This window comes from Ranitomeya variabilis, chromosome 4 (assembly GCF_051348905.1).
Source record: "Ranitomeya variabilis isolate aRanVar5 chromosome 4, aRanVar5.hap1, whole genome shotgun sequence".
Lineage (NCBI taxonomy): Eukaryota > Metazoa > Chordata > Amphibia > Anura > Dendrobatidae > Ranitomeya > Ranitomeya variabilis.
This window is the reverse complement of record NC_135235.1, coordinates 279,629,517-279,643,159: the sequence shown is the minus strand read 5'-3', so window position 1 is coordinate 279,643,159 and position 13,643 is coordinate 279,629,517. Positions and strand designations below refer to the sequence as shown.

General features: G+C 44.1%; 1 protein-coding gene across 16 annotated transcripts in view; it reads left to right on the top strand.

Moving 5' to 3' along the window:
* Window positions 1–13,643, top strand: part of AGRN (agrin) — a 487,688-nt gene that overhangs the window by 428,894 nt on the left and 45,151 nt on the right. For all 16 annotated transcript variants that reach the window (XR_013213195.1, XR_013213196.1, XM_077250009.1 and 13 more), the window contains 6 exons: window positions 1,095–1,287; window positions 1,491–1,706; window positions 8,327–8,556; window positions 9,834–9,968; window positions 11,140–11,236; window positions 12,850–13,014. Coding sequence is in view for 14 of the 16 variants with exons in the window: in XM_077250009.1 (XP_077106124.1) it covers window positions 1,095–1,287; window positions 1,491–1,706; window positions 8,327–8,556; window positions 9,834–9,968; window positions 11,140–11,236; window positions 12,850–13,014 (1,036 nt within the window). In the remaining 2 variants the exon portion in view is untranslated. The remainder of the gene's footprint in view (window positions 1–1,094; window positions 1,288–1,490; window positions 1,707–8,326; window positions 8,557–9,833; window positions 9,969–11,139; window positions 11,237–12,849; window positions 13,015–13,643) is intronic.

Sequence of the window (13,643 nt, the reverse complement as noted above, 5' to 3'; positions counted from 1 at the left end):
AAAAATCAGAGCACCGCACAGGCGACGGTGGCGTGAGGAAACACAAAGGAGGCGGTGCACTGAGGGGATGATGGACGGCTGCGAGGCGGCTGAGTCAGGGAGAGAAAACGTACCCCCCCCGGACTCAATACAGGTATGGCGCACAATTTATAAAAGTGAATATTTCAGCGTTATTAGGGATCAAACACATAAGAGCCACCTTCACAGAATGCAGCCTTATTGCTGCAGAAGGTGGCTCTTGTACCTTAAAGAGAATCTGTCACCTACTTTTTCGTATATAAGCTTTGGCCACCACCATTAGGGGCTTATCTACAGCATTCTGTAATGCCCTAGATAAGCCCCCAATGTAACCTGAAAGATAAGAAAAACAAGTTATATTATACTCACCTGGAGGGGGGCAGTCCGGTCCGATGGACGTCGCGGTCTGGGTCCAGCGCCTCCCACCTTCATGCGATGACGTCCTCTTCCTTGCTTTTGTCGCGGCTCCTGCGCAGGTGTACTTCATCTGCCCTGTTGAGGGCAAAGTACTGCAGTGCGCAGGTGCCAAAAAAGGTCCGAGAAGCCCAGCGCCTGCACACTGCAGTACTTTACGCTGCCCTCAACAGGGCAGATAAAGTACACCTGCGCAGGAGCCACGACAGAAGCAAGGAAGAGGACGTCATCGTATGAAGATGGGAGGCACCGGACCCAAACCGCAACGTCCATCGGACCGGACCGCCCCCCCAGGTAAGTATAATATAACTTGTTTTTCTTATCTTTCAGGTTACATGGGGGGCTTATCTAGAGCATTACAGAATGCTGTAGATAAGCCCCTAATGGCAGTGGCCGAAGCTTATATAAGAAAAGTAGGTGACCGATTCCCTTTAATAGGCCCTGGGGAGGTGATAGGTTCCCTTTAAACTGACATGTGTAGGTGACTTCCCCACAAAGTAGACATAACACAAATGTACAAAAAAAACAGAGGACCTAAAAACAGTACAAGTGGTGGTCACCAATGAATAGCAGAAGCCGGCTGACACAACCTTACTAAATACTCCTTTATGTTTTTAATGCGTACAGAACAACATATTCACCTGCGAACATTCCTTTTGTAGATATTCATTACTTTATTCCTGGATTCGGAGGCAAGTCTTACCTGGCATTTAAGATGATGAAGGCTTATCACACTGTACGCATAGCCATGGAGTTCCGCTCTTCGGAGCAGAACGGTCTTCTTATGTACAATGGTCAGGTTCGAGGAAAGGATTTTATCTCTTTGGCGGTGGTGAACGGATTTGTCGAGCTTAGGTAGGTGGATAAACCATCCTTGTGATTCAGCTTTTTATTTTATTCTCCCATGTTAAAATGACGCTACCACTGTACTGTGCACTGTACGGTAAAGTCTACCGTCACATGCTACAATATCTCATTCGGATTTTCTATGCTTCCCATTCCACTGTGTCCTCAAACTGAATCCCAAGTCTAAGCCTTGTTTTTGTGTTTTTTGTCAGGTTTAATACTGGGTCTGGAACTGGAATAATTACTAGTAAAGTGCCTGTGGAACCGGGCAAATGGCACCAGCTCGTGGTAAACCGTAACCGGCGTAGCGGTATGTTGTCTGTGGACGGAGAAGCACATGTGAATGGAGAGAGTCCATCAGGTACAGATGGTCTTAACCTAGACACTGACCTGTTCATTGGTGGAGCTCCTGAAGACCAGATGAATGTGTACGTATTTGTTGGAATGAGATAACATTTCATATTCGACGTGTGGTTTTCCTCACTGCTCATGCCAGGGCTCTGCAAAGTATGTTTAACCCCTTAATGATGCAGCCAAACTTAAATTTTTTAACTTAGTTTTTATCTCATCTTCCAAGAGCCACAACTTTTTTTAAAATTTGTCAACGTAGATGTAAGTAGCCTGGTTTGTAGTTTTAGCAAACCTATATTCCACTGTCAAAAAAACAACACAGGATAATAATAATAATAATAATAATCTTTATTTATATAGCGCCAACATATTCTGCAGCTCTTTACAGCAGAGATCCCCAACGTTTTTGACCTTGAGAGCCACATTCAGCTCTGACAGAGGGTCGTGAGTCACATCCAGCTTTGAGAGAGGGTCGCAAGCCACATTCAGTTCTCGCCCCCTCACAATAATGGTAACCAAAGCCCCATTACAGGCATAATGGCAACCAAAGCTTTTCCACAAAAATCAACCACCCTAAAGCAGTATACAAAGATCCAGGGGTTCCTACAATACCCCATTCAGTATTCTCCTATAAAGCACTCCCAAGACACTGTCACATCCAGCTTCAAACACCTCCTCGTACCATACTTAAATCATCTCAAAACCCCTAAGACCAGTATATGTGTGTCCAGATCTGCTCTTCTGTGCAGGGCTGCTCACAAAATTCTCAATTTTCAGATGTGCTCTTCATACCTGTTTGCTATAACTGGAGCTAATTCACCAAGCTCACAGACAGCCGCGAGCCACAATTCATGGGATCGCGAGCCACATGTGGCTCCCGAGCTACAGGTTGGGGACCCCTGCTTTACAGTTTAACAGTTTCAAACACAACAGTCATAGGTAACAACGTTAACAATACAATAATAAAGCAAAATAAGACGACCCTGCTCGTGAGAGCTTACAATCTACAATGAGGTGGCGGAGATACAAAGCACGGATGTGTATTTACAATGATGTATTTACAATGATGGTCCAGCCATCTTTAGGGGGTGGGGGATAGATGGAGATAGTGAATGGGCTACACACACACAAACATAAAATGACTTTGATTAGTTAATGTGGTAGGCCACTCTGAACAATGTGTTTTGAGGGAGCGCCTAAAACTATGCAAGTTGTGGATGGTCCTAATATCTTAAGGGTAGAGCATTCCAGAGGATTGGCGCAGCATGGGAGAAGTCTTGGGTCGGGAGTGGGAGGTACGGATTAGTGCAGAGGTTAGTCGAAAGTCATTTGCAGAGAGCAGCGGTCGGCTAGGCCGATAGACAGAAATGAGGGAGTAGAAGATGGAAGGGGGTGCCGCACTGTGGAGAGCTTTGTGGGTGAGAACAAGTGCTTTGAATTGTATCCTGTAATGAATGGGCAGCCAGTGTAATGACTGGCGAAGAGCGGATGCATCTGAGTAACGATTAGCTAGATAGACAACCCTGGCTGCTGCATTAAGGATAGACTGGAGAGGGGAAAGTCGAGTAAGGGGGAGGCCAATTAATAGAGCATTGCAGTAGTCCAGGCGGGAGTGGATTAGGGCGACAGTGAGGGTTTTTGTTGTCTCTATGGTGAGAAAAGGGCGGATTCTAGAGATGTTCTTTAGGTGTAAGCAGCACGAGTGGGCAAGAGATTGTATGTGGGAGGTGAAGGAGAGATCGGAGTCAAACATAACACCCAGACAGCGTGCCTGCTGCCGGGGCGTTATTATGGTGCCACCCACGGAGAGGAAAATGTCAGATTTAGGGAGGTTAGTAGAAGGCAGGAGCAGAAGAAGTTCAGTTTTGGAGAGGTTGAGCTTCAGATAGAGAGCGGACATGATGTTGGAGACTGCAGACAGACAGTTAGTGGTGTTCTGTAGTACAGCGGGGGTAAGGTCAGGGAATGACGTGTATAGTTGTGTGTCATCAATATAAAGATGGTACTGAAAGCCAAATCTGCTGATGGTCTGTTCAATTGGGGCTGTGTAGAGGGAGAAGAGAAGGGGGGCAAGGACAGAGCCCTGAGGTACCCCAACAGTGAGAGGAAGAGGAGATGAAGTGAAGCCAGAGAACAGAACACTGAAGGAGCGGTCAGAAAGGTAGGAGGAGAACCAGGAAAGAGGAGTGTCCTTAATGCCTAGTGACTGGAGCCTAGAGAGTAGGAGAGGGTGGTCAACCGTGTCAAAAGCTGCAGAAAGGTCGAGGAGAATGAGCAGAGAGTGGTCACCGTTACATTTTGCTGTCAGAAGGTCATTGGTCACCTTGATGAGTACAGTTTCTGTCGAATGTAGGGGGCGGAAATCGGACTGTGAAGGGTCTAGGAGGGAGTGAGTGGAGAGATAACGGGTAAGGCGGGAGTAGATAAGGCGCTCCAAGAGTCTTGAGATGAAGGGGAGATTGGAGACCGGTCTGTAGTTGTTTGTGCAGGATGGGTCGAGGGTGGGTTTTTTTAGTAATGGAGTAATGGTAGAGTGTTTGAAGGAGGAGGGGAAAATGCCAGAGGAGAGGGAGAGATTAAAGATTGTAGTTAGTTGAGTTGTGACGACTGGAGAGAGAGATTGGAGATGAGATGGAATGTGGTCGGTAGTGCATGTAGTCGGACGAGAAGAAGAGAGGAGCTTGGAGACTTCTTCTGTGATGGGATCGAATGTGGAGAGTGAGCCAGGGGAGATGTAGGGAGGGATGGGAGTCATTGCACTTGGTGTCAAGGAACGGATTTCATGATGAATATTGTCTACTTTCTCTATAAAGTGGGAAGCCAGATCATCAGCACAAATGTCTGTGATAGGGTCTTGTGCTTTTGGCCTGAGGAGGGAGTGAAAGGTGTTAAAAAGTTTATTGGGGTTGTTGGATAGTGAGGAGATCAGGGTGGTGTAGTAGGACTGTTTGGCGAGGTGAAGGGCAGAGTTATAGGTCCTTAACATAAATTTGAAGTGTATGAAGTCTTCTGGTGTGCGTGTTTTCCTCCATAAGCGTTCAGCACTCCTAGAGCATCGCTGGAGGAATTGGGTTTGCGATGTGAGCCAGGGCTGTTTCACTCTGTGTTTGGAGGTTCTGAGGGTGAGGGGAGCTACTTGGTCTAGGGTGCTTCTAAGAGTGTCGTTGTAGTTATGTAAAGCCAGATCAGGACAGGAAAAAGAAGAGATTGGGGACAACGATGAGTGTAGGGAGTCTGAAAGTGTATGAGGGTTAATGGCATGTAGATTTCTGTATGTGTGGTAGGTAGGAGAGTGCTGGGGTGGGCGAGGAATTGTGAAGGATAGAATGTTGTGGTCAGAGAGGGAAAGCGGTGAGTTATCTAGGTAGGCGGTTGAAAAGAGCCGGACAAAGACCAGGTGCAGGGTGTTACCGTCTTTATGTTTTTCAGAGGTTGAGAGCTGTGAGAGGCCTAGAGAAGTGGTTAGTGATAGAAGCTGGGATGCAGATGTGAAAGTGGGGCTGTTAATGGGGATGTTGAAGTCTCCCAGGATAAGGGTTGGGAGTTCTGAGGACATGAAGTGCGGCAGCCAGGCAGAGAAATGGTCCAGGAAGTGGGTGGGTGAGCCTGGGGGCCGGTATATGACCGCTACTCTGAGGGAGAGGGGACGAAAGAGCCTGATGGTGTGGACCACCTGATGGTGGGGACAAGAGTATGCCGACTCCACCACCAGGTCTGTTTGTGGGTCTTGGGGAATGGGAGAATTGTAAGCCACCATGGGAAATGGCAGCAGGGGAGACAGTGTCAGAGTCCTGGATCCAGGTTTCAGTGAGGGCCAACAGATTCAGAGAGTTGTTCAGAAAGTAGTTGTGCAGGAAAGGAAGCTTGTTACATACAGACCGTGGATTCCAAAGGGCACAATTGAAAGAGAGAGATGAGGGAGTGCAAGTAATATTAATAAGGTTAGTATGGTTTTGATATGAGGTAGGGTAGCGGTTGAGGTTGGGGGATGGGGGCCGGGGGAGATGTCCCCCGAAATCAATAGGAGTAGGAAGATAAAAAGCAAGTAGTTTTTGGAAGTGTATTAAGTTTTTTTGTGCAGTGTGTTTGGGCAAGATGGGCTGAGGTTTTTCAGGAATTTGAGAAGTGCATGGGAGCTGTACATGGGAGAGGGAAGGAGAGAGGAGCTGATGTATATGAGTCGTGGTGGAGGGGGGATTGGGCGGTGAATGTGGATTGCAAGGGAGCATAGGAGGATAGGAATAAAGCACATGGATAGAAGGGAGAACAGAGTGTGGGTTACCTGACTCCTGCCCTGACTAACTGCCATGAAATAACTGCTGTATCATGACGCTTATCTTCGTGACGCTTGCGTGCACCCCCACTTGCGTGCACCCCTAAGGATGTTTCTAAATTTATAGTCCAGACTGCTGGGTCAGAAGAGATGGATTGTGGGACCAGGGTGGGGATAATTTGGCAGTTGGGGCCAGCACACCAGGGGGTGATTAAATGATCAAACACATTGTGGCTGGCAACATCTATATGCTATAACAGCTTAACCAAGATAATATCTAGAGTGACCACAGTCATGGGTATACATCAAACAGTGAGTAAAACGTACAATGCAACAAATGAATTATACCAATCATTATGCAGGCACATTAAAATATGTTGCTAGATGCTAGAGTGGCAGATGACAGGAGACAGCAAGCAGAGGGAGTGTATACCATTAGAGTCTATTGCAGCAGATGAGACAGCTATCAGAGGTAGGAAGTTGCACCATTTGAATGTATTGCAGGAGACAGCAAGCAGAGGGAGTGTATACCATTAGAGTCTATTGCAGCAGATGAGACAGCTATCAGAGGTAGGAAGTTGCACCATTTAAATGTATTGCAAGAGACAGCAAGCAGAGGGAGTGTATACCATTAGAGTCTATTGCAGCAGATGAGACAGCTATCAGAGGTAGGAAGTTGCACCATTTGAATGTATTGCAGGAGACAGCAAGCAGAGGGAGTGTATACCTGTGTGAAGAGAGAAGATGGATGTTAGTTCTGTGCCATGAAATAACTGCTGTATCACGACACTTATCTTCGTGACGCTTTCCTTCTGGGACGCTTGCGTGCACCCCCACTTGCGTGGGATAACCAAAATAAACAAACAAACCAATACCACACAAAACATTATCAACAGTATAAAATATAAATTTTATTAAATTGGTCACTTGGATCAATCTTAAAAAGAAAATATAACAAAATAGGAATTAAGAAATAGAATTGTGATCACAAAGAAAAGTTACAGAGAGCCTTGACGCGCGTTTCAGCAGTTAAGAGCTTAGTCAGGAGTAAAACATGCATTGAGAGTCTCTGTAGCTTTATTTGTGCAGCACCTTTATGCTAATATGTCTTCGGTACTTTACTTTCTTTAGGACTGATATGTGTATATTTCCTAACTGCATAGTACAAATAACAATTTCCTATGAATAGGAGCACTGAGGTGGCAATGATGGGGGCCTTCAGCACAGGAAAGGCAACCAGCAATTCAACAGAATCAAACAAGGGTGCCGGGAAAAAAAATCCCCCACCAGGATTCACTCAAATGCCACTGTCAGAGATTTTCAGCATTTAATTGGCTAAATAAAAGCAATCTGAGATAGCCCCAATCACTGCTGTTAGAAACAGTTACCGGCTGGAATCTGTCCCCGGTGGAGCTCAGGATACACCAACACACTCCCTATGACACACTATTACGTCCTGGGATGGGAAGATGTAAAAAGGCTTTACAAGGGTTTAAAGTTATCACATATTTGTAGGTACAACCACTGGGCCCCCCACTGATCTCTAGAACATGAATCTGATCCCTGTCTGAATGGAGGGGTGCTCAAGCATGCTCACCATTATGCAATACTCATTGTCTATGAGACACACCAGTAAATCTGACGGCAGTCCCTTAGACATTGGATGTAACAGTTCAGCTCTTGGACTAGTGACTCTCTTTCAGACATGGCTCTGTTTTTGGAATCTGTGGGTGATGCATTAGTTCTGTCCAGTGGATTGGTGACAACCTTAAAGCTTGATACAAGCTCCTATATTTTTACTTCTTGTCGGTTAAATGCTACAATTACATAATTTTTTGCACAGAATGTGTGAGAGATCATTGACATGTCAAGACAAGTCTGACACTGGATCTACTCCTAAATGTGACAGAAGTGATCACCAGCCAACCTACGCTCAAGAGCCGGGAGCTAGAACATTTCCTTAGGACAAATGAGTGTACGGTAAATGATGCTTTAGGTATCAGATCTGATGATGCCGCCACAATGACAGCAGTGATCATACTCCTGTATGTATAGAATATGATAATCGATCTACTGCTCCTGAGATCTGCAGCTTGCACTATAGCACACCACCTACCTGATGCCTGCAAGAAAAATGACTGGAGGCTGTGAGGTTATTACTGTTCCATATATATGAATAATAAAGTATTTTAGCCCGCAGTAAACTTGGCACACAAGGAATGAGATGATGCACCCTGCTGCATGGCTATTTGAGACGCCTATTTGAATTTCCAATACTATTCTTCTACTGCTGTTTTTTTTAGCTGTTCTTGAAATTGTTGAGATTTATGTCATAACCGCTTGACTGCCAAGAGACTCTCTGGCCTGTCAGGAAAGTGCAAAGAAGCTGAGATGTCATTTATATAACACGCCTTCTTCATGCAGGGTGGCGGAACGGACGTCTGTGTCGACCGGTCTCAAAGGTTGCATTCGAATTCTTGATGTGAACAATCAGATCTACACCTTACAGGAGGATGGAGCAGATGTCTTGTACGGAAGTGGTGTGGGTGAATGTGGGAATAATCCATGCCAACCCAACCCTTGTCATAATGAGGCTTTGTGCCAAATAAAAGAAGCAGGAATGTTCCACTGTCAGTGCCTACACGGCTATACAGGTAATCCACTGACGGCATCTCGTAGACATTAGAAGAGTGGGTGTTATATCTGGTTATACACAGCGGCCAGTTTTACATTGTGAAACACGGATCGTGCTCTGATTGGAAGACCCGGCCAAATCACTCGGTCTCCTGACCTGAGTTAACTGCCTCATAGGCATGTATGAAGCACTTAGATCAGGTCAGGAGACATGGTGATCCGGCTGGGGCTTCCGATATGAGCATGGTCTGTATTTAATGTACAGTTAAGAAACCGGATTAAGGTTCTATTCAAAAAGCTCTCGGTATAACCTAAATGCATCCACTGGGTACCATTAATTTAACGTCTTTTGTTGGCATTTTTTTCAATTGTACAGAGTAGCATAGTTAACTGTATACCTTTTTTAATATACATGCCTATGTGCAACAAATGACACTGAAGGCTTACACCATGGCATCCATTGGAGATGTACATTGGGATATTTCAGTTCACCTGTAGTGAGTGTGTTATTGTAAGACATCTTCCCATTCTTGACAGTGGTCAGCAATCGAGCATAAATAAAAATGTCCAGTTTGGCCATTTGTTAACATTACAATATTTTAGTCTGTGATTCTCCCATTCTTTAACAAACCAAACCTCAATGGATGTGACCGTTCAGTCTCGAATTGACCATTAAGGGTTTAGAAAACCTCAATCAGGCCAGTTTATGGCCTCGCAAGATGACCCTATACAGAATATCTGTCTTATAATTTTATTAAGCATCTGGATCACACTTTTAGGATGACCCTTCAATGTTGACAGGATGACCCCTCTGCCCCCAGGCGCACTCCCAAAAGTAACTGGGGCATTTTGTGTTCTTGCTCTTTTCTGAAAACTTGGCATCTAGAAGTAAGAACTACACCGTATTAAACACAGGACAGGTCTTTGGAGAGTCCTACACCCCTTTTCTCTTGTGTGAAAATTAGAAAAAACAATTAAACACAAGACTTCATAAAATGTTCACAGCAAGTCAATACATAATGAATACACTTAAAGGTGTTTTCCAGGGTTAAGCTATTGATGACCTAGTTGTGGGATGGATGGGGGTCCCACACCAGCAGCCTTACTGATCAGCTGTTTTCAACTCCAGAAATGCCTGGACCCTCAACAATCTGACGGATAGGCTATTAATATAGTAAGCTTGGAAAACACCTTTTACTTTATGATTCTTTATTCTACATTACTAGCATAAACTTCATCTCCACTCATTGACTTTCTAATCTCTTGACGTAACGTTCACGATTTTCTGTGGTTTTAGGACCTACATGTGCAGACGAACGAAACCCATGCGACCCCAACCCCTGCCATGTGTCAGCAATTTGTCTGGTGCTGCCAGAAGGTGGAGCCAAGTGTGAATGCCCAATGGGCAGAGAAGGCGAATTCTGTGAAAAGAGTAAGTTATTAAGGATCTTAAGTACAAGATAGTTACATTTAGGCTGGGGTCACACTTGCAATTGCAATGCGAGAAACTCGCGCGAGTCTCTCGCCTCAATACCCGGCACTGCCGCTGGCGGTTCGGACCTATGCATGCAGCCACACACTCCAGTCCGAACCGCCAGCGAAACTCGTGGGAATTTCTCGCATTGCAGTTGCAAGTGTGACACCGGCCTTAGGTTCATATACCGATAAGTACGGTCCACCTTTTAAAGGGGTTTTATCATTTGTATAAATAGGTAAAATTACAAAGTACTTCTAATTATAAACAAGCAAATTTGCAATTTACATCTTATTAAAAATCCCCTCCGTTTACAAGATTGGAGGGATTTTTAATTCTATAGTTTACTGCTTGTAGTCTAGGTTACCTACCACCTCTGCAGTCTATCAGAGGGGGCCAGCTTTCTATGCATAGAGCACGAGCGGCAAGCTCTGTGATAGAGCTTGGTGGCGCTGCTCTGAAGCTGACATAACCACTGCATCCGGCCAGGTTCAGTCTCTCTGTGCTCCTCTGATACTGCAAAGACAAACTGCCTCTGCTTGCAACATGGGAGATGGCACAAATTGGACCAGCACTGATCCAAACTGTCAACCTTCAGGATTTTATTGCCCCCATCCCCTGCACGCTGGGAGTCTGGGGATTGGTGCACTCCTAAAAACAGAAGATTAGTAACTTTCCATAAATTTAGCTAAGAGGAAAAGGTAAGGGAGGACGACTCTGTATAAATCATTTGTGGATCTATTTCTGGGCTGGAGAAACATATTGATATAGAGCTTAACTTTATGTTGATTTTAATAGACTGAGTGTCACGCTATCTCGCTCGGCTTTGCATGGGTAAATAACGACACGGAGTATGAGCCGGAACATAATCACACCGGATTAGCGAAACTGTCAAGTTTGATAGCACACCTCTTGACGGCACAAACACTGAACATATATAAGACATTGCACACAAGCACCCCGCAATGCTTGGACGGCAGCCAACCTTTGCATCTGCAGATGCTCATTCCTGCATGTACCATGTGAAGTCTCATCATATGGTGCAGCAGCGGGTTATACCGGAAGGTTTTGGACCATTTGTCAATGGCAGCTGTACTTATTTTATGGTTTTTTTTCTCTTTTTTTATAGTCAGTGACCAGGATCTAAACCTTCCTTTCCTACCTCATTTTAATGGCTACTCCTATTTGGAACTGAAAGGACTTCAGACATTTGCCACTGATATAACGTAAGTGCCTTTAGACTTTGTTTTGTTTTTTATTTTGCTGTCAGTGCTTTTGTCTCTGCAGTGGATACTTTCCTTCTGGAGAAACCCAGGAGGGTTTATAGATTGCAGAAACAGTCCACTGACTTTATTGACTTCTGTGTAATACTTTATTTAGCCTGTGGTGGCACTGTAGAAAAATCAAACACTTGTTGCTCAATTTCCTCATCGATCACAGCTGAACAGCTCAACAGATCATAGGGGAAAAAAATGTGTATATTTGCAAATTGTAATATTGAGATGTTTAACAAGATACTAATGAAAAATCTACAAAAACGGTTACAGCCTTACATTGACAAAGAGCTGAGGGGGACACGAAGGTTTCAGAAAAGACAGAGGAATAAGAGATGTGATTACTAACATAAGATGGATGGTGGAAAAGGGCAGATAATACAACAAGGAGATCTATTTTTGCTTCACTGACTACAGCAAAGCCTTCGACTGTGTTGATTACTAGAAACTTTGGAATACCATAAAGGAAATGGATGTCCCGAACCATCTGATCAGCCTCATAAGGAACCTTTACATCGACCAAGAACTAACAGACCGAACAAAACATTCCAACACTTCATGGTTCAAAGCAGAGCGAGGCATCAGACAAGGCTGCATCCTGTCACTATTTCTCTTCAATTTCAATGCAGAAGCTGTTTTTCAGGAAGGCTGGACTTGCTGAAAAAGAAGGAATCAAAATTGCTGGATGAATCATCAACAATCTTAAATACGCAGACGATACAACACTAAAAGCAACAAGCATAGATGGAATGAAGGACATATTACGGAGTGTCAAGATGAAAAGCTTGCATATGGGACTGCTACTCAAAATTAAAAACAAAGATATTGACTACTGCCAGGTACGACCGGGACACATTTGAGATGAATGGTGACGAACTGGAAATTGTAAAGGACTTCAACCTACTCGGATCGATGATCACTCAAGATGCAGCAACGACATCGGAAGTCAATAGAATAGCTAATGGCAAATCAACAATTAAGTCACTGGACAAGGTCTTCAAATAATCGAGGAACATTTTACTGGCGATGAAGACACGGCTCGTACATAGTTTGGTCTTTTCTGTGGTAAAATACTGATGCGTAACCTGGATGATAAAGAAAAAAGAATCAACGCCTTCGAAATGTGGTGCTGGAGAAGGATGTTATCAATACCATGAATGGCAAGAAGAACAAACAAATCAATTTTGGAACAAATGAAACCAGACATGTCATCCAAAGAAAGGATCAGTAAAAAGCTGCGACTTGCCTACCTTGGACACATTTTAAGGGAGTAATCACTGGAGAAGGACATCATGGTCAGAAGTATAGAAGAAATAAGGTGAAGAGGAAGACCAGCAACCTGATGGCTTGCTCTTATTAAGTTAACTGCGGAAAATACCTTGTTGGACCTATCTAGGTTTGCATAAGATCGATCTTCCTCCAGATCATTCGTCCATCAAGTCACCACGGCTAGAGATCGAGCTGAAGGCCTTTAATAATAGTTAATATTAGCAAACTTATTGTAGATAGGCTAAAAACAAAACCAATAACGTAAATGTTAACATAACCTATGTTTTCTTCTTCAGGGACAAACTTGCTATGGAAGTCGTCTTCCTTGCCAGCAACCCCAATGGTCTTCTGTTTTACAATGGGCAAAAAACAGATGGCAAAGGCGACTTTGTATCTTTGGCCTTACACGACGGACACCTGGAATATCGATACGATCTTGGCAAAGGAGCAGCTGTCATTAAGTAGGTTATAGACTATTTTTATCACCTGTCCTCAACTAGGAGAGTTTTCAGCTTCATTTTTAATAACATCTCTTTTATTATAGTGGTGAGAATTTTTGGGGAGAGGTAGTAATCCAAGGCACAAAGTTCCCGGTGCTAATGCTCTTGACTAGCAATTGCCTTAGGTAATTAGGGAAGCAAAGAAAGGAACAGGCAAAACAATTGACACATGTAATCACTGAAATTATTATAATCAAGTACTCATTAGCACAAAAAGTCCAAAGAATATATGTAACAGTAATTGCAGAATTATGTCTGAAAAGTTTCCTGCACGTAATAATCTCGCATTATATTCAAAACGCAAACAGTTCTCGAACAGAACAATTCAGTCCCCCCGAGAAGCCAGAATGACGTGGGAGGGATAGACTGACTGCTTTTATGTGTATATTCTAAAGCATAAATGACTTAATATGACTACGCCGTGTACATACAGTATTCTCCTCCTGGCACAGAGACTCTGGGTGGGATTCGTTTTATGGACATTCTGAGGACTAGAAACAGAGGCGAAGCATTGGAAGATTTAGATCAGTAGGAAGTTATTGAAGGGATTGCTGACATAATATGGGCAGCAGCATGACTAATATTTACAT